This window comes from Erithacus rubecula (genome assembly GCF_903797595.1).
Source record: "Erithacus rubecula genome assembly, contig: SUPER_W_unloc_3, whole genome shotgun sequence".
Lineage (NCBI taxonomy): Eukaryota > Metazoa > Chordata > Aves > Passeriformes > Muscicapidae > Erithacus > Erithacus rubecula.
This window is the reverse complement of record NW_027636312.1, coordinates 161,235-181,514: the sequence shown is the minus strand read 5'-3', so window position 1 is coordinate 181,514 and position 20,280 is coordinate 161,235. Positions and strand designations below refer to the sequence as shown.

General features: G+C 44.5%; 1 protein-coding gene across 1 annotated transcript; it reads left to right on the top strand.

Moving 5' to 3' along the window:
• The first annotated feature begins 10,886 nt into the window (after positions 1-10,886).
• On the top strand, positions 10,887-18,826 carry LOC306814092 (ATP synthase subunit alpha, mitochondrial-like). Its single transcript, XM_079329814.1, has 12 exons — positions 10,887-11,165; positions 12,208-12,286; positions 13,320-13,489; positions 14,252-14,425; positions 14,505-14,671; positions 14,777-14,925; positions 15,835-15,986; positions 16,116-16,340; positions 16,447-16,554; positions 17,723-17,867; positions 18,091-18,241; positions 18,615-18,826. The coding sequence occupies exons 1-12, from the start codon at positions 11,106-11,108 to the stop codon at positions 18,694-18,696; spliced, it is 1,662 nt and encodes a 553-aa protein (XP_079185940.1). The 5' UTR covers positions 10,887-11,105; the 3' UTR covers positions 18,697-18,826.
• The last annotated feature ends 1,454 nt before the right edge of the window (positions 18,827-20,280 follow it).

The following is a 20,280-nucleotide window of genomic DNA, read 5'->3' as shown; positions in this document are numbered from 1 at the left end:
AAAAATACAGGGAGGCCTGGCAGATTGACTATATCACACTGCCTCAAACCCGCCAAGGCAAGCGCTACATGCTGACCATGGTGGAAGCCATCACTGGATAGTTAGAGACCTATCCTGTGCCTTATGCCACTGCTCGAAAGACCATCTTAGGCCTTGAGAAACAAGCCCTCTGGAGGCATGGTACCCCTGAGAGAACTGAGTCAGACAACGGGACTCATTTGAAGAATAGCCTTATAAACACCTGGGCTAGAGAACACGGCATTGAGTAGGTGTACCATATTCCCTACCATGCACCAGTGGCTGGGAAAGTTGAACCGTGCAATGGCATGCTTAAAACCACTTTGAAAGCACTGAGTAGAGGGACTTTCAAGAACTGGAAGATTAATCTACCAAAGGCCACATGGATAGTGAACACCTGAGGATCCACTTACTGAGCAGGCACTGCTCAGTCTGAGCCCTTGGGAACACCAGATGGAGATAAGGTCCCAGTGGTACACATGAGAAGTATGCTAGGAAAAACTGTTTGGGTGAATTCTGCCTCCAGCAAAGACAATCCCATCCATAGGGTTGTTTTTGTTCAAGGACCAGGTTGCACCTGGTGGGTGATCCAAAAGGATGGAGAAACCTGATGCATATCTCAAGGAGACCTTGTTTTAGGGTTAACTACCTATGATACTTTGCCTGTATCTGGAGCTGCATGTATGTATATAATTTAAATGTTTCAATTTGATGTAGCATGTTGGTATGGGAAAAATTCGAGGTGGATAATGTTAGGGGTTGTTTTTTTCCCTTTATTCTCTCTGTGGAATTTTCCATTTTCCCCATTGTCATGCTAAGAAATCTGTTGGCTAGGCCCTAGCATGATGGCTAGTGACAGGAGGAGGGGAGAGACTCCCTGTCCCTTTCTTTGGAGTTTCTCTCGCAGGGTGGGGGTGGGGGGGGGGGGGGGAAGAGGGAGAACACCGCAAAATCAGGAGGCAGGTATAAGAGAGGTGTGGACAGCTGCTTGCTCTCTCGCTTGTGGAGTCAGAGGAGGACAACTGGTGCTGCTACCTACCCCCGCTCTGCCATCCCAAAGCCAGGAGCCACGTTTTCTGCTGTCAGACCCTGCACTGCTGCCTTCTTGCTTCAGCCTTCCACCTCCAGGCACCCTGCTGAGCACCATAACCAACATTTTGAGCAGAGGGGTCTCTCCTCCATCCCTCTCCACAGTAGGACACCGCCACCGTCACCCCCATTCTCCTGCAGCTGCGCAGGACGCGCCCTGCCTCCACCACTGGTAACTGCTGCGCAGGGAAAGGGTGTCTGCGTCTGAAAAAGGACTGGAACTGTGTTACTGTTGTGATGGTGTTAATTTCATAGCTGTTGTTTTTTTGTTTGTCTTGTTAAATATATTAGTAGAAACCTGTTATTCCTAACCCCCTATCTTTGCCTAAAAGCCCCTTAATTCCAAAATTATAATAATTTCTAGGGAGGGGGTTTTACTCTCTCCATTTCAAAGAGAGGCTGCTGCCTTCTTAGCAGATACCTGTCTTTCAAACCAGAACACACTGAAAGAGTTAAAATCTCACCTGGGCCTGCGGATGGTAATGTGATCTCTGCTGGGCAGAGGTCAGTCTGGCTGCATGGCTCTTTTCTGGCCCCTGCCGCATTCAATTCCAGTTGCAGGGCAGCTTTCTGCGTAGGGCTGCAGGGCCACCTCTGTTCTTAGCTGCATGATTTTCTGTGGCGCTGGCAGGATGGCTTGGCAGCTCATGGCCAGTGCAGAACCTAGCTCAGCTCCATCTGAAGCCGAGTTGGAACCTGGCCTGGCCTGCCAGCCATGGTTGGAACTTGGCAGTGGCAGAATCTCAGCCGAGCCACACCACAGGCTGAACTGTCTGGGCCATGTGGCAGAGCGGGGCCTGGCCCAGGCAGTGTCCAGTGACCTGTTCAAAAGCAGAAAGTAATAGAGTTTTTCCCAGGGCTTGTTTGTCTTTAAATGTGATTTCACAGAGGCATGTTCAGCTTTCTTAAGTGGTTTAACAGGGTGTCAGTATTCAAAACTAGCCAGCTGATTGATTCTGTCAGGTCCGAAGGAAGCTGCCAAGGTCCTTACAGGGAATCACTTCTGCAGTTCGTGGATTTTTCCTTAACTAAAACCCAAATCATGTTAAACCATGACACCCTCATACGTGTTGCTAGGAGACAATAATGACTGGATATTTAACAGAGACAAAATAAGTCAGCTCAGGGGAGGGGTGCAGCTGGCTACTCTCTCTTTACCTGAGGTTTCCTGAGTAGGGCAGAGATACCATGAGATTTGGGACTCAGAAAACTGGGTTGGGTGCAGTCCCTATGGCTCTTTTGCTCCCAGCATTCGGAGGGGAGGGAGGCTGCAGCGCTGTGGGGAGAATTGATCACTGCAGGATTCTGTCTCCTGCTACCTTTCTTCTACCGTGAGTGGAGCTCTGCTCATACAAGTGGCTGTTGCACTGGGACTTTTTTCACCATCTGCTCGGGTGCCTCAGGGAAAAGCCCTAGGATTCCAAGCGTGCCTTTCCCTGCCCTGCGGGGAGCCAGGTCACCACTGTCCCGCCCTGGCCACTTCTTCAGCACTGCTCGGAGCTTTTGCTACACTGTAGCCCCGCACCCCCTGCCTGCTGAGATGTCCTGCAGTTCCACCACCCCAGGATATTTTGCTCATTCCTGCCGTTCAAGCTTGCTGCTTCGGAAAGTCCTGCTGGGGCACTTGTGTGTTGCAGAATAAGGACTTTACAATTTAAAATTGTAAAGTGGTATGTTTTATTTCTATCTGGGACGCATGGGGGATATTTCCACCATACATGCGTACCTGGTCAAGACAGATTTCAGGTTCAAATACACATAGATCCCACAAACCCACACCTCCTGCCCACCCATCCCTGCCCCTTCTCCGCCTCCTTACGATTCATATTATTAGTCTTCTGCGGTGCCGTGCCTCCTGGTGGTCGCGGGTGGGAGTCTTCTAATGAAGTAAGGATGTCTTCCTCAGGTGTCCATGGTTTGACCCCGTCTCAGGGCAGGCGCAGTGGGGGCTTAGCTAATTCCCAGGTCAGCTTTTTCTGGCCAAAACCAGGAGCCTTGTCCTTGCTGATTTCTCAATCCACCGGTTCTGCTTTATTGATTCTTCCCAATACCAAAGTTCTTCTTTACTAAGTTTTCATAATATACTACTTATCTCTATGGCCTTTACCTAGCAACTAAATTCTTTATGTGTTCTGTTACAACTTGTTTCTACCTAACAAGTTGTGTTCCTATGTGTTTTATTACAAGTTGTTCTACTTTTACAAAATTGCTGAATAGGCTATGTATTTCTGTCTTCCCCTCCACCTTCCTAAGCATCTTATATGTTTCTAAAATTCTGCGCTGTCATTCTGCATATGTGTCTGCATTTCCCACATCACTGGGACAGACTGCCCCAGGGAATTTGTGAAGCAAGCAATTCCTCCATCCCTTCCCATCCTGGCCAAGCCACCATTACCACGTGCTCCCCGACCTTGCACCAGAGCGCCCCCTGCAGCCGCGGGGAATCATCACACCTGCTCTGCCCACTGGGAGCCACCAGTACCCCCTGCCAGCTGTGACCACCACTGCACCACAGGGGAAAGTACCTGCAGCCAAGAAGACTGTTACTGAATCTCTGGTTTTGTTTGTTGTTGCTGTCATAGTTATTGTTGTTTGTTTGCCTTGTTATACATACTAATAAAGAACTGTTATTCCTATTCTCATATCTTTACCTGAGAATCCCTTAATTTCAAAATTATAATAATTTGGAAGGAAGTGGGTTACATTTTCCATTCCAAGGGAGGCTCCTGCCTTCCCTAGCAGGCACCTGTCTTTCAAACCAAGCCACTGGTGCCTTGCTAGCTGAGTGGTTTAGTGCCTGGATAAGAGGACTGGGACATTTACCTTAGAGCATTGCATGTTGTGCTGGTTTAAAAGTAAACCAGTGGCAGAAATGAACTCTACATAAATACCTTGAGAGAGATTTCAGGTCGAAGCTAAAATTTAATAAAAAGATTACAATAAATGCAATGATACAGAAAAACTGGTTTAAACCCACAAAGTCAGAGTACAACCTGGCACCCTGTTGGTCAGGGTGATAGTCGCAGTCTTATCAAGTAGTGATTGCAGTCCTGTTGAAATGATGGTTGCAGTTGAGAGCAGTGGTCCTGTGGAAGGTATGGTCTTCCTGTGGAAGTTTGGGTCTGCCTCTGGATCTGGTGATGTCCCAATTCCCCAAGGCGCCCAGATTATATATGGTCAGATTCAGGCAGGAATGTTCAATACCTCCCCCAGGGCAGGGAATTTCACAATGGAATGATGTAATCCTACGAGTCATAGGATATCTTGGGGAGTCCTTGATGGCTTAAGTCATTACAGCTGCCCATTGGCAGAGATGACCCCTTTGGGCTGAGTGTAGTTATCATGGCTGAGTCAATTTGTGAAGACAAAGAAACACTACTCTGCCGTGCAGGGTTTGCTTCTTTTCCTTATCTAACACAGCTTGCACCTTGGGGGGGGTTAGGTGTGCACTGGGCAACTGTTGCAAATGACCCACCATTAACAGTTCATCAGGAATAATGTAGATGGGAGTAGAATACATCGTTTGGTTACAACCCACATTGTAACCCAGGACATATGTTTATTCCTTTTTTCCTATATGCTCCATTAAGTGCCTCTGCAAATTCCTGTCCTACACTTACAGCCCCAGCCTGCTTTCCCTCTCCGCATTTAACTGATCCTACAATCCTTTAACCAAATCCTGCAGAGATCCTTTCCCCTTTCATACCTTTTGTTTGCTTAAACCCGCATTTATCTGTTTAACTGCAGCCTCAGGGCTATACCAATTTCCATTTGCCCATTCCATGCCCAGTGGAGTGAGGCAGACATTATATTCTCTCAATTTCTCCAAAATGGGGGAGATTCAAGCACTGACATTTTCTGGACAGTCGGACAGTCATGGTTTGCAGCTGCTTGGATCCCTCCCAGCTGTTAACAGCCAAAGGATCGCTTCCCAGCACTCCCTGCCCAAAACTCATGAGAAAAGTGATGGTATCCTGCACAAACACCTTCAACTACGGCACCCTATCCATGGCGCCAATAAAAAATATTGCATCCCCTACTTAAGGGGAAGGGAGCACCCAAGATTTGCAGACGCTTGTGGTCGAAAGAAATTACAAAAGTTGGAGGGTTCACAAAAGACTACAAAGTTTTATTAGTAAGTTAAACACTTGTCATGGAAATTGGTATAAGTTAGTTCCTGATCTAGTATAAGCACACAGCAGACGGTTTTGGATAAAGGGGTAAGGTGAAAGGAAAGAGAGACAGATTAAAGAGGGAGAGAAAGGAAGAAAGAGATCACCATTCCTTGCTGCAGTGTTGATTCAGGTTAATGGTGTCTCCAGGATTCTGGATTGCATGTGTACCTGGGCTTGGTGGGGGTACCTTTTTATAGATGTTTTCCCTACCTTGGAGAGAAGTTTATAATTTTCTATGCAAATTAGTTATCATGTGCAGTCCGTTCTTCTAGACCTTCCTGGAGATGGGTTGAAGAGTTCAGGGGTCTCAGATGGTCTTGATTTCCCCCCTACTGGGTTGGCTTTTGCTCGACAGTCTGTTGCCGGATGAAAAATCATTTCTACCTCGTGGGCTAATACAATGTTTATTCTTCAAAAACCACTGGGCTGTGGAACCACACAATACTTATTCTGTAGGAAGAACTGGAAAGCAACCAGCCCAGTTGTGCCAACTTTTACCAGTTCACTAGGCAGTCAGGTATGATTTTGGGGTCGCTGACCACCAGGGACCACCAAAGAGACCCCCAGGAAAGAATGTGTGTGTAAAGGGGAGGGAACATATATTAATGATTTTGGGGAAATTATTATCATATCTATGTTTATTTTGGGAAAATCAATGAATATGCATGTAAAACATAATACATAAACAGGAACTTTTTCTGTACTCAGCATGCGTGACATTTTGGAGAAGGTATCCCTTTGTGCATGTGGCCGAATAAAGAATGCCTGTTTCTTAATGCTACATTAGTGTTAAAGAGTTTTTTTATTTTTACCAATTTTTGGTTAAAAGTCCATGCCTGCTTCTTGACCTCATTTCTGCACTGTACTGTGTTGTGCTTATCTCCAGAAGCCAGAACAAGGATATTTGTCCCAGAAAAATGCTGCCCTACCTTTGTATGGCCCATCCTCTAGCCACATCCTGTTCTTTCTCATAGCATGTTATTGCCAACAATCATTGCTTGGCTCCACAGCCATCTGGGTATCAGTGTTTGTGACATACACATTAGCCCTTATCTTCTGGGATTCTAAAACATCTGCCTTTCTGTTTCTGCCATACCAGCATCTTGGCCACATACACTATACACAGCAAACATCACCCTGAACTATTGTGGGGAGAAAACCATCACACCCTTAGAAGCAAAGTGCACTAAGTACATGTAGATGAAAACTGTAATACTGCAAGAAAGCCAACTTCACAAACAAAGGATGAATTTGATCTTTCTGCCACTCTCTCTAGTGGGAAAGACTTGAAATGAAAAATCTTCAGGCACACAAGATCTTCATAATGTTAAACCAGCTGTGGGCTTATACTTAATGGTGAGTGAGCTGGGGCTGTTATCTAGTAGGCAGTGGAGGTTGAAGTGGGTGAACACAGTTCACTGCTACAAAACTCACTCAGCAACCACCTGCCCCCAAAGCTCAAGAGGGAAAGGAAACATCATGGGCGCATTTCTATTCCTGCACTGCACACGCCAGAGTGCCAGGCGCAGTGACACTGCCATGGCCCAGCAAAACCTTCACCATAACCAATTGGGTGCTAGTGTGGAGGGGCTGGAAGAGACCCTCTAGGAGAGCAGGGTGAAGCCTCCGATAATACACTGGGGCTAGCTTTGTGCCGGGACCTTGCCCACCCCGGGGATGGGGCTCATGGCACTAGCCCTACCTGGCACACATCCACTAGGGTGTGAGCTGGGCCAGCAATGAGTCCCTAGGCGGGTAGGAGGCATCCAGTCCCAACCTCAGGCAGCCCTTGGATGGGGCCACCTCCCAAAACCCTGCACCATGACAGCTGCACCCTGCTCCACAGTTACCCACTGGAGCTTTTCCTCCAAGGCGGCCCCACCACCTCAAGCCTCCCACCTAAGTCCCAGTTGCCCCTGTGTAGAGTCACCCTACTGGAGGAATGAATGACTGAGGCACGGACTCAGACTGGCAGGGAATCTGAATCCTGTATTAAAAAATGAGCTGATTTTATATACATTTTCAAGGCACAGTATTTCCTTATATGGTAATTTTCACTATGTGACCTATCTCACATTGCCACGTCACCAATACACTTTCTTAATGTCCTTATATGGGGTGATCACATGCTGTTCACTTGCCAGTCAGCTTCCTCTCCATAGGGGTCTGCCATGTGGCATCTCTTCCCCCCAAGGTCAGATGGAGACAAGTGTGTCTGCGCTGCCATGTGCTTCTTCAGGTGTGTCCCACAGCTCACAGCTCAATTCTATCCCATCTCTTCCCACAGGGGACCTGACAGCAGTTAGAAAGAGGGGGTGGTCTGAGAGCAGGGCTGAGGTGGGCCCACCCCCACCCAGCCTCACAGTCCTGCACTTGGGTAACAAAAACCCCAATGCAGATTGGGGGCAGAGTGGCTGGAAAGCTGCCTGGCAGAAAAGGACCTGGGAATGCTGGTCAACAGCCAGCTGAACATGAGCCAGCAGTGTGCCCAGGTGGCCAAGAAGGCCAATGGCATCCTGACCTGTATCACAAATAGCGTGACCAACAGGATGAGGGAAGTGATGGTCTCTGTACTCAGAACTGGTGAGGCTGCACCTTCAATTCTGTGTTAAGTTCTGGGCCCCTCACTCCAAGAAAGACATTGAAGGGCTGGAGTGTGGTCAGAGAAGAGCAATGGAGCTGGGGAAGGGTCTGAAGCATCTGAGGGAGCTGGGGTTGTTTAGTCTAGAGAAAAGAAGACTTGGGAGAGATCTCATCTCTATAATTTCCTGAAAGGGAGGTTAGCATCTTCTTCCAGGTAACAAACTGTAGGACAAGAGGAAATGGCCTTAAGTTATGCCAGATGAGGTTTAGATTGGATATTAGGGAAAATGTCTTCACAGAAAGGTTTGTCAAGCACTGGAATAGGCTGCCCAGGGCAGTGGTGGAGTCATCATCCCTGGAAGGATTTAAGAGACATGTGGATGTGGCACTTGGGGATGTGATTTAGTGGTGAACAGGGCAGTGCTGGGTTAGCAGTTGGACTGAATCTTAGAGGTATTTTCCACCCCAAATATTTCTATGACCCAGCCCAGCAGAACCCAGTTTCCTAGCTTTGAACTCTTCAAACACATATATAATAACACAAAATAATAATATTAATAATAAAAATAAAGAAAACCCAGTTCAACTCACTGGATGCAGTTAATGGTTTTACCAAAGTAGCTTTAAATGCTACAAATATTCTGAAATAATTTGCTTTTCCCCTACACATAATAGTTTTAAAGAAATAGTCTTGAATTAGTAAAATTATCTGACAGGTGTTAAGAATGAGACGAGAGAGCTTAGACAAGTCCCTGCCTTTGCCCAGGTTTCTGGCAGTAGACAGCAGCTTTACTGAGGGGGCCAGCACCCCAAAGCCCACTCTCGTTCACAAGTTCTTAATAATGACTGGTTAGGTCTATCACAACATTAATTGTTTATTTAATAGACACAAGGAAAGAAACCAGACGTAAGACTTTAACAGGCTTACTACACAGGATAATCAAAAGAAACACTAGTAGATTCATAAGACAGTGCATGATAATAAACCTATGTACCTATGTTACAGCTAGCAAAGAAATACTATAGATTAGGAGCCAATGTCACCAACACATGACAGTAGTGTGCAGAAGTCTCCTAATCTCCAGGGAAGTAACTTGATACCAACATCTCAGCATCAAGGAGAACTCTCCACCCACTCAGACAGTGTATAAGAGATTTCTGATTTTATGAAAAATCATAGTGGTCTTTTATAGTTTGTAAAAGTGCTTGTGTTTGTCAGAATTTTTTGCTTCTCCTTTTTCATGCATTCAAGGCAGGATGTTTATTGCTGGCTAAGGGTGTTTTCAGCTGAGATAATTCATCACATGACAAACCATTCTGGCCTAGTTTAGCCATGGGGAGGTAGATAAGTCTCAGGGGTGAAAGGTCCTGTCACATCAGGATTTCATTTTTGATGGAATTGTATGTTTTATGCATATCATAAGGCAAATTACAAAAAAAGGTGTATAAAACCCTTCATCAAATAGGCTTAAATCATATTTTTAAGTTAAAGAGTAAAAATTTAAATATTAATAGCTTGTATATTGCTGCCTATAGGAATTCATATAAAAGTTGTCCTCCTCGTTAAAAAATAGGTCATTAAAATGCATCTTCTGAGTCAAATCTTTTAAACAATTATCAAAGAACCACCTTTCTTTAGCAATAAATTACAAATGCATGAGTCTTAGATGGGTTATTTAAATCACTGTTTATTTCAGGCAGTTACACGCAATTTGAAATGATTACTGAAATAATCAGCATGAGAAACATTGCGGAAGCATCATGTTGGAACACATGCAAAAATGGTTGAGGACTTTTCACTTGACGATTTCAATTTCCAGAAATGTCTACTGGGATCTGTCTTTAACAACTTCTCTGGATTACCAAGGGGACACCATCACACTGTGCCTGAGTTTTGGTACTTTTTCCCTGGCAGACTAAATCCTGTGTCTCACATATAGGTCTTGTTGCTAAGTGCTGTTCCCACCAGGTTAGACCTTGGCAGACAGCTCATGAGAATGAAGATCCCCATGTACTTAAAGCAGGTGAGCCTCTTGCGATGAGGTCTTCCTCAGCTTCTGATGCTGCTGTCCTGTCACCATCACTTCTGACGGCACTGGTAAGGCCAGCTTTCATGTTTCACTTGTCAGCAGACTAAATTGAAGATTCTCTGTAGCAACAGTGATACGAAAGATGTGTGCTAATGTCTTTACAAACAATTATATGGGCGAGGGTATGGGTGTTAACATCTTTGAAATGGGTCTTAATGTCTCTATTAACTTCAAGCACCAGGTTTGTTACAGAACCCAGACAGCTTGGCTCCTGAAACAGACAAGTGGGTCTGCACAAGCCCGAGTTTTTGAACTTTGGGGTAAAACAGTAGGTTCAAGGGGGAGCATGTGGTAGGCACTTCAGGAAGACTTTACCTTCCTAGTACCTCAGCCTGTGGGGCAAGGAAGAGAGCAACATACGGCCGGGAGTTTAGGATAAAAGGAGGCTGCGTCTGAAAACCCCGTAGGCGTGTGCCTCAGTGGACTCTCTCAATTTATTTGAATAAAGTTGCAGGACTCCCCCATCTCTTTTATAGACACTGGCTTTTCTTAGCATGATTTTCCATACAACAGTAAGAAAACCAACAATACGCCGCACATGACATTCCTTTTAACCATTTCCAGAGCACAGGCGAGATGCCAGCAATTCTCTACCATACTTCTTCTACTACCCAGCTGCTACATTGAGACAGGGGCGGTCAGGAGTGCAAGCACCCACAGCTCCCAGAAATTGGTGTTGAGGTCATTCCCCCAACTACCCCCTGCCCCACACCACCACCCTCTGCCTCCCAGCCCCTCACATTTCTACCCTATGCTCATGTTTCTGTCCCATAATCCACACATCCCAACTTCGTGCACCTCACAACGGCTCCCACCTTTCTCAGGTTCTCATGTCCCTTGTCTTGTCTTGCCCCGGCGCCACTCCGTCTTTTCCGCCCACCGAGGAACATCTCAAGGGCACTTTATATATAAAAGTATGCATCTGTTTCCCCATCGCTCAGAGACGCGAGAGATGCAAGGTGCCAGGACACTTGAGAAGACTAGCGGAGGAAGCAATTCCCGGCCTCGCCCCTCCCGGACCTGCTTCCTGGGCGCGGCCTCGTCGTAATAAGAGGCGGAGTGAGCTGCTGCCATTTTGGGGAGATAGTGTGTGGTTGTCGCTTGTTTTCTCTCTGCTTCAGGCTTCCTTAAAGGAGTCGTCGCTGTCGTCATGTTCTCCGCTCGCGTGGCTGCCTCCCTCGCCCGCTCCCTGCCTCGGCAGGGAGGCTTGGTGAGTGCGCTCTCCACTCCCTGCAGTGAGCGGAGGTGGTAGGTGGGAAGCGGCCGCCGCCATCTTGGGGGCCGCGGTGACATTGAGAGACTGTGGCCTCCCGCTCTCGGGAGTTTGGGATGGGGGCCTCGCCTTAGCGCTAGGTCTCAGCGGGGCCAGACCTACTACTAAGAGAGCGAGGATGCCCTCCCTTGGGAGGTGGGGGAGGGTCTAGAGAACGGCCTGTCCTTCCTCGGTGATGTCGCTTGACGCTGTTTGCGTTCAGGTTAATGTCTGAAAGCTGCCAGATCCCAATCAAAGTGAGGAATTTGCGCTGCAAAGCTTTGCTAGGTGGTTCCCCCTCCTCCCCGTGTTGGTGGGGGGAGCGATGGTGTAAAGATCTGTCCCGACCTGTTCCCTCTGGTGTCCCTTGTAAAGGTGAAGGGAGGAGAGGCCTGCCCAGTCGTTCAGAGAAATACCATTAACGAGGCCTGGATCTGCACTGGGAGCTTTACTTAGGACATAGGATTATAACATTTTATTGCATTCATTATCACAGTTTTATTTTTTTGGTCTTTGTTCTTGCTCTCGTATATATTTTAGCCATACCAGAAATTTTGTAGATTTTTTTTTTTTTTTTAAGAAGGCCAACCCTTAGAAGACACACTTATTTCTCCCTTGTCGAGAACTGTGAGAGTTGTGATTTCTTTCAGCCCCAAGCATTTGATGTTCAGCACAAAGGTGGCAAGCGAGAGGAGGTGTTGCTTTGGGATCTGCTGTGGTACTGTGGTGGTGACAGCAGTGCAATGCAGAAAAATGCAGCTAATAATTTAGAGCAATCTCTTTTGGCAGTTGTCCTTGCTTAGTAGTGCTGGACTTGGTTCCATAACTAAAACCCGTGATTGGAGTGCTGTGGAGCTAAACTCAAAACTGAGACACATTAAATTTATAAGTTCATGATCAAAAATGTCACTATTATCTCTCAACTTTTTTTTTTTTTTTTTTTTTTTTTTTTTTAATGAATGAGGAAATTTCACTGTTACTGAAAAATTACTTGTTTTAGATTTCCAGAAACACCCTGGGTGCAGCGTTTGTTGCTACAAGAAACCTCCATGCCTCCAAAACATGCTTTCAGAAAACTGGTGAGTCTGAGGAACGTCTTCATATAACAGTGTGGTTTAAGAACTTGCTCTATCAGACAAAAGGGAATTTGAATATGATGTGTGTATCAGTCGACAGAATGCTTGAGGACATTTATGTACTGACAGTATTTAACTGAACTTTTGCAGTCACATCCAGCAGACTTCACTTTAATAATTATTTGGATTATGCCCAAACCAAGGAATGTGACATGTCAGTTTATGCAGTTTACCCACTTTGTGAGGCTTTAATTCAGGATTATCTTATTCTGATATTCAGAACTCTTGCAGAATTATTTGGGGAAAAAAAAGCCTCAAATTCTAGTTTTCTGTCTTGTAGCACTATGAAGGAACAGATGACTCCCAGGCCTGCCAGTTTTGTCCTTGAGCATACCTTTTTGCTGCCAGCATTTTGGTGTTTAGAGAAAGCAGTCGCCCTGCATAGCTATGTTTTTGATAGTGGCTCATATGCAATTTTTAAAGTGGCTTGGGGTTATTAAATGTATTAGGAAATAAAAATTTCACAATTTTTTTATTTACTATTTCCTGGCTGGGAAAATAAAGGGTTGTTGGAGGCACACTGCCAAACAAATTTGAGGAGTATGAAGAATACATTTTTGCAGCTTATATTGAACAACTTCTTAAATGTATCAAGTTCCTTTAAATATGTTTCGATCTTGGATTACAAATCACAGGGTGTTTTGATGCCTCCAGTTTAAGTAACCTCTCTGCAAGTGGAGTGAAAATGTCTCTTCTTAGCCTAATTTGATCTAATTTCTTTCTAGAGGGAGAAATTGTTAATAGTGTAAGACATAATGAAGGAAACTGGTAACTAAACAGTCATCAATGTTTTAATTGAAGCTGTCTTGTAATCATGCATTGAAGCTGCTTTTCTTAGCTGGGAATACAGAAGCTGTTATTTATCTTATGCATCTAGCATGTTGCTTGTTAGACCTCATGGGATACCAGAGAGGGCACCTTGGCCTGTGAATTCAAGACAAGCTTACTGTATTCATATCTTGCCTTAATGTGCCAGGTACTGCTGAGGTATCCTCTATTCTTGAGGAACGTATTTTGGGAGCTGACACCTCTGCTGAACTTGAGGAGACTGGCCGTGTGCTCTCAATTGGTGATGGTATTGCCCGTGTGTATGGCCTAAGAAATGTCCAAGCAGAAGAAATGGTTGAATTCTCTTCTGGACTGAAGGTAAGCTTTCACTAAAGCACTTTCTTTAGCCTAGGAATCTATATTTTAAAAAATAAAGACTTTTAAAGGAGAATGAGGCTGTTCTTGGAGGTACCTGTATGAACCTCTTGCAAACTTAATTTCAACTTTAATAAGTAGTAGCTAGTTAATATAATACTACAAAAAGCAAATATTCTTTGAATTCATGACACTTGGCTTTCAGTGTCTGGTTCTTGGCTAACATTTGAATTTTGTGTGTCATCATCTAGGAAGTAAAAGAACTAATGTGCTATTGGATTGTGTTGTCTTGGGTTTCATGCTGCCTTTTTTGTTTACCGTTGAATAACAGCCTCATTCTACATTAGAATAAAAAAGCTGTCTGACTGTTCTGAGAGTACTGCAACAGCTCTTCCAATATTTTTAATAACCTAACTCACCTTGGCCAGAGAATAAGATAGTGTTTTTCCCTCATACAGTACTTAGGCAAGAGATAAATGTTGTATTTGAATCCTGCTTATCCTTTCTGTTCTTTTTAGTGAGATAAATGACAATGCTAGACTGCTGCAGTATAATTATGTCATAAATTGAAGGCTTAGGCAAGCAGGTTCTCTAACCAATATGGAAATAGGTGCATTGTTCATAAAAGCAGAACATTACAAATAAGATTGAGGTAGATTATGTGGCATACTCTACACTGTAGAATGATCACATTGGTATTAAACTGTGACAGTTTTTGTAGATGTTGGTATGGGTTTTCTCAGAATAATGTGACCTTTGTCCTAGGGTATGTCCTTGAATTTGGAGCCCGACAACGTTGGTGTTGTTGTGTTTGGTAATGACAGACTGATCAAGGAGGGGGATGTTGTGAAGAGGACTGGTGCCATTGTGGATGTTCCAGTTGGGGAAGAGCTGCTGGGCCGTGTTGTAGATGCCCTGGGTAATCCAATTGATGGGAAGGTAAGTGTAACTAGGTGCTTACTACCTCTGCTTGTATGTGTGTGATACAGACGGCAACAGTTTCTTTCCTCTTTTTAAGGGTTCTATTGCATCTAAGACACGTAGGAGAGTTGGCTTAAAGGCCCCTGGGATCATTCCTAGAATCTCTGTGCGTGAACCTATGCAGACTGGGATTAAGGCTGTAGACAGCTTGGTGCCAATTGGTCGTGGCCAGCGTGAACTCATAATTGGTGACAGGCAGACTGGGTAAGTTAAATGCCCAAGCCAAAAATGTACAGAACTGAACACAAAACTGTGTAGAGGTTGGGAGAACTGCAGGCAGCTTAACTTATCAACCTCTGTGTTAACCAGGAAAACTTCAATTGCAATTGATACAATAATCAACCAGAAACGTTTTAATGATGGGACAGATGAGAAGAAGAAGCTATATTGTATCTATGTTGCAATTGGCCAGAAGAGATCTACTGTTGCTCAGTTGGTGAAGAGGCTCACTGATGCAGGTACAGATTTTTTAAGATGGTTGAGCCTGGTAACTAGTGACATCTGTTCTCATTGTAATGCTGAATACTGCTGTGGCCTCTCCTAGCTGCAAGTATAGACAGAATTCCTTTTTTCATTAAATGAATGAACTACTTTTGTGGACAAAAAATTTTTCTAGATATCTGGGGGGAAAACAACCCCTTATTTTTGCTACATTGCATTAGAAGACTCATTTTGAGGTCCCAAAACTGCTGATTTTCTTCTGGAAAAGTCAGCTTTATTTTTCCTAGCAGAGTTGAGAGGTTTCTCTTGGCAGGCCTGGTGACAAGCTATGGCCTACAAGTATTTATATGGACGTGATGTGTTTTATATGCATGTATGTGTGAATGACAGTTAAAATTTAAGTGGAAAGATTTGACTGCCGAAGCATAAGGGATTAAATGATAGCATCTTTTCAATAACAATTGACCAAGGCTGCAATGTAACAGAGATTGATAGAGATCAGGTACCTTACCTCTTGTCTGCTGATCAAGCAGAGTCATAACTAGCAGGAAAAAAACCCACATTTTAGGACAGTAATTTCTTTGGAACTTTGAAACAAATGAAAGTGTTGCCTTGCAGCAGCCAGGAAACCATGGACTTTCAGGCTGAATTACTTCTAGAACAAAAGTATGTCTTGGTTAAAGTTTAAACTTAATTTTAAATGAGAAAGAAGCCTGCAAGTGTTAGGTGGCTGTGAACTTGCTCTTGGAACTTGAGTTAGTTGATCTAACAGACATGTTAATCTAGTAGTGGACTTTCCTGTAACAATGTAGTGATGCTGCCCAAGCTTGCTTTAGTAACTTATTACTTCACATGTTTGTTGTATTTGCTGTAACAGGCATGGTGAGGTAATATGCTCAGTGATGTGTTTCTCCAATTCTTTCCAGATGCTATGAAGTACACTATTGTGGTGTCTGCCACAGCATCTGATGCAGCACCCCTTCAGTATCTGGCTCCCTATTCTGGCTGCTCCATGGGTGAATATTTCAGAGACAATGGAAAACACGCGTTAATCATCTATGATGACTTGTCCAAGCAGGTCAGGAAACATTGTTTATAGGCCTCATAGTCTAACACGGTGTTTGTAGCTGTAAGATCACCTCAGGTTTAGAAATCCAAAATGTTAAATGAGCTTCTGAGGTCAGAAAGCTTGCTTTTTACCATGCAGGCTGTTGCCTATCGTCAGATGTCTCTGCTGCTGCGCCGCCCCCCTGGCCGAGAGGCTTACCCGGGTGATGTGTTCTACCTGCACTCCCGCCTGCTGGAGAGAGCAGCCAAAATGAATGACTCCTTCGGGGGCGGCTCTCTGACCGCCTTGCCTGTCATCGAGACTCAGGCTGGGGATGTGTCTGCTTACATTCCAACCAATGTCATCTCCATCACTGATGGACAGGTAGGACTTCTTCACATCCCAGTGTACATCTGTGTTACTTACTGTCTGGCCTCTGAGGAGGTTTCCAAGCTTCTGACCAAGATAATAAACCAATTCTCTCTTACAGATTTTCTTGGAAACTGAGTTGTTCTACAAAGGTATCCGTCCAGCCATCAATGTTGGTCTGTCTGTGTCCCGTGTAGGTTCTGCTGCTCAGACCAGGGCTATGAAGCAGGTAAGCATGAAACTGCTGCTCCTCTTGCTAGAGATGAGTAGTGTGTAGGGCTTCCAACCCATTTCACTCTAAAGAGCTGTGAATAGAGAGGGAATAAAGCTTTGAATTCCTCAGTGTTATGAAACTATAAAAGAATAAACTTTAGGGATCGCTTTGATACTTCCATTACTTGTTGAGTGAGGTGGGGGAGAAAATAGTATCTGCATAAAGATGTAGGATTATGTTTCAGTATGGTGAGCTGGGTACTGATCTCACTAGAAATAGAGAATGCTCTCTTAACCCTGTGCTTTTAGTCCATATATGGAATTAGAGGTTTAATATCAATGGTCACTGTTTTAGGGAGTGTCCTGGTTTAGGGCAAATTTAGGAGGAAACCTCTGAATGGGGGCCCTCAACTGGTTTGGGGAAAAAATATTCCCTCAGAGAGAAGTGGGGGAAAAAAAAACCTGTTTATTTAACTGACAAAGCACTTCCCAGCACAAAATTGAACAATACCAAACAGCAAAACCTCTTGCCATTCTGAAGGAGTTGACAAACTCAGAAGAATCCCTTCTGTGGGTCACAGCCTGACTCTCTCAGTCTGTTCTCAGTCCCTCCAGCGCTGGGAAATGCTGCGGCCCAGACCAGGCCTGGTGGGCCACAGGTGTGAGCTCCCAGTGCTTTTCTGGGTTTTTGGTCCAGAGCAGGTTCAAACAATTCCAGGAAAAAAGGAAAATAACAGTCCAGGGGAACTCCTTTGCCTCAGTTAGCCAGAAAAACTAACTAAAAGCAAAAAGCAGCCTTCTTCTGCTGTTTACTGCAGACAACACAGTCTGTGTGAAGAATGTGGGGGAGCAAATGCAGTCTCTGATAACAACTCTGCACCTCTTTCTCTCCCTGCTTCACTCCTGGAACCAGTCTTAAAGCTGCAGAATTTAATATTCACCACCAACAGATGATTTGGGGATACAAGCATCATACAGTCACCCCAAGACAGGGAGGCATGCTTATACTAAAAGGTGGGATGTTTAGAAGTGTAAATCATCTGTCAGAATCTTGGGATTCACTTTTCTGGTATGGAAAGCAAAGCTGACTTTTGAGAATTGTCATCTGAAGATAACAGCCTGCAAACTCTGAAATATGTTTAAAAGGTCATCAAACTCAGTATGATCTGTATCTTGTGTTGTAGGTGGCAGGTACCATGAAGCTGGAATTGGCTCAATATCGTGAAGTAGCTGCATTTGCCCAGTTTGGCTCTGATCTGGATGCTGCTACACAACAGCTGCTGAACCGTGGTGTACGTCTGACAGAGCTTCTCAAACAAGGACAGTATGGTGAGTGTCTTGAACTTAAAGTCTGCATTTCACATTGGTCTCTTGTGCTAACAAGACTGGTCTTGGTTGCAGAATTTACCATGTCCATTCTGTGCACATGGTAAATGCAGACTTGCTTGAATTGTGTTGTATATGTGCAGTTGATCTTCAAAGAAAGGACTGCATAGTACTGATGCGTCCTGATGTGAGTTACTGATGGTGTGAGTGCTCTCTTTTTCTGCAGTTCCCATGGCTATCGAGGAGCAGGTTGCAGTCATCTATGCTGGTGTAAAAGGTCACTTGGACAAGCTGGAGCCTAGCAAAATTACTAAATTTGAGAGTGCTTTCCTAGCTCATGTACTCAGCCAGCACCAGGCCCTTCTCTCCACAATCAGGTATGATGATTTATCCTGCTTGATCCCAAGGGTATTGATTTGATGGCTGGAGTGCAGATAATGGTCACTGAACTGTTAATTTAGTGTATCCCAGAACATCAGGCCTTAAGCTACCTGTACCAGAACTGGAAATTAAATCAGTCTTCCAGCTTTCCAGAGCTCAGCTTCATGACTTTGGTTCTTAGGAAATCCAGTTGATGCTTAAAATGGAAAAAAGGGTGTCTTGTTAGTAGCACAAATTCATGCATCAAACAAAAATGTTTTAATTCATCTACTAATTTTTTTAGGAATGGGAAGATTTGCTGTGAAGCCTTTGTCTTAGGGATTGACCATCTATTTCTGTGTCAGAAGTTTAACTAAACTCTTTCAACAGGACTGAAGGGAAGATCTCTGACCAGACGGAAGCTAAGTTGAAGGAAATTGTCACAAGTTTCCTGGCTACTTTTGAGGCATAAACTTAAAACTCTTCGAACAGACCAGACTCTTGTGATCCAGTGCTCCAGTTCCATCAAAGATTTACAAGTATGTGCAACTTGAATGTACAGATCTCAATGAGAATAAAAGTTCCTATGTAAAAAGGCTTGTGTATTCTGATTGCCTTCTGGCTAGCTGCTTTCACCTTTAAGACTGTGGAAGACTCCCTGTGACATGTGCTTGCTTAAAGGAACTCTGAAAAATTTGGGGCATCTTAACTCCCCAGATGGATCAAACTCCCCTTACATGAATGAGGAGATGTAGCAGTTAGTTTCTGGAGCTATGACCACAGTTCCCATTGTGACAGAGCTGAGGGTTGCTCTTGCAGTTTTCATACTTTTTGCCAGGCACCTGATCTCTGAGAAAGGCATTCAGCTGGGGAAACAGTTTGTTGTCTTGTCATGGGTGGTAACTAGTTGAACCTCACAGGAATTTCTAACAGCCTGATACTGTTACAGAGTATTTCTTAGAATTGCTGGCTAACCTGTCCTGGGGCCTGGCTTTTAGAAGATGGGTTCTCTCAGAACTGAGGTCCTTGTGTCTTGGGACAACTGTAGTTGATTCTAATTTTGTCAGTCAACTGTCACCAACTGTTAGTGGGAGGGAGGTTATATACCAGAACATTGCTTTTGTTTCCCAACTTCTGCATGCCATGTGAGGCATGAGGTCCCAGTGTTAGACCTAGCTGGGATGTAGGGAAGTTAAAAGTTGCTCTACTTCGTGTGGTGTATTCAACTTCACCTGGTACACTGGAGCTTGGTCCTTAATCCTTGGTGAGCTTTTGTACTTGCAGTTACCTGTGATCAGGACTGCTCTTGAGGCTATTCACTCTGTTCCCAGTCAATTTCCTTCACAGGAGCATCTTGCCTCCCAGTTCAAACCTGCTGTGTTACAAGCAGCTAGAAGCATTCTCTCACAGTTACAGGCTAACAAGCTGCTCTGTTGTACTGGGTCTGAGGTAAAGTTCACAGCCCTCACAGTGCTGTGTTTTGCATTAGTAGCTGGAAGGGTGTTGATAACAGACCAGTATTTTGGCTACTGCTGAGCAGTGCTGTCCCTCTGATATTCCTTCCCCCTATGAAAGGGATGAGAGTGGACAAGATCCTGGGAGGGGACACAATCAGGCCAGCTGACCCAAATTAGCCAAAGTGATATTCCATACTGATGCCTTTTGGGACTACCTAAAAACAGAGGCCAGACAAAATTCTAGGAATAAAAAGCAGTTCTCTTTCCTCAAGGGCCTTCAGGTACATTTTGGGCAGGTGAAGCCCACCTAGGGGGTACACCCAAAAAAATGGATGACAGGTCACAGGTTTTAATACTTTTATAAGTTTGGTTCATTTGCATATTGGGGGTTAATCTTTCAATTCCAGCTTCCAGTAATGAAGTAATTTGCCCCAAATTTTCTCTCCCCTCAATGCACTTTTGTTTACATTTCTTGAGGCCTGAGACAGTAAGGTGTCCTTGATTCTCAGGCCTAGAGAGGATCTGTTTTGTCTGACTAAAATGGGAAAACAGTAGCTAACACTCTATTTGGAGTTGAGAGTTATACACTAGAGAATTGC

Excerpts from the sequence above, each read along its gene's own strand:
- LOC306814092 (XM_079329814.1), top strand. The coding sequence starts at position 11,106 with ATGTTCTCCGCTCGCGTGGCTGCCTCCCTCGCCCGCTCCCTGCCTCGG. Across the intron at positions 12,287-13,319 it reads AACATGCTTTCAGAAAACTG|GTACTGCTGAGGTATCCTCT; the intron begins GTGAGTCTGAGG and ends TTAATGTGCCAG. Across the intron at positions 17,868-18,090 it reads TCTCAAACAAGGACAGTATG|TTCCCATGGCTATCGAGGAG; the intron begins GTGAGTGTCTTG and ends CTTTTTCTGCAG.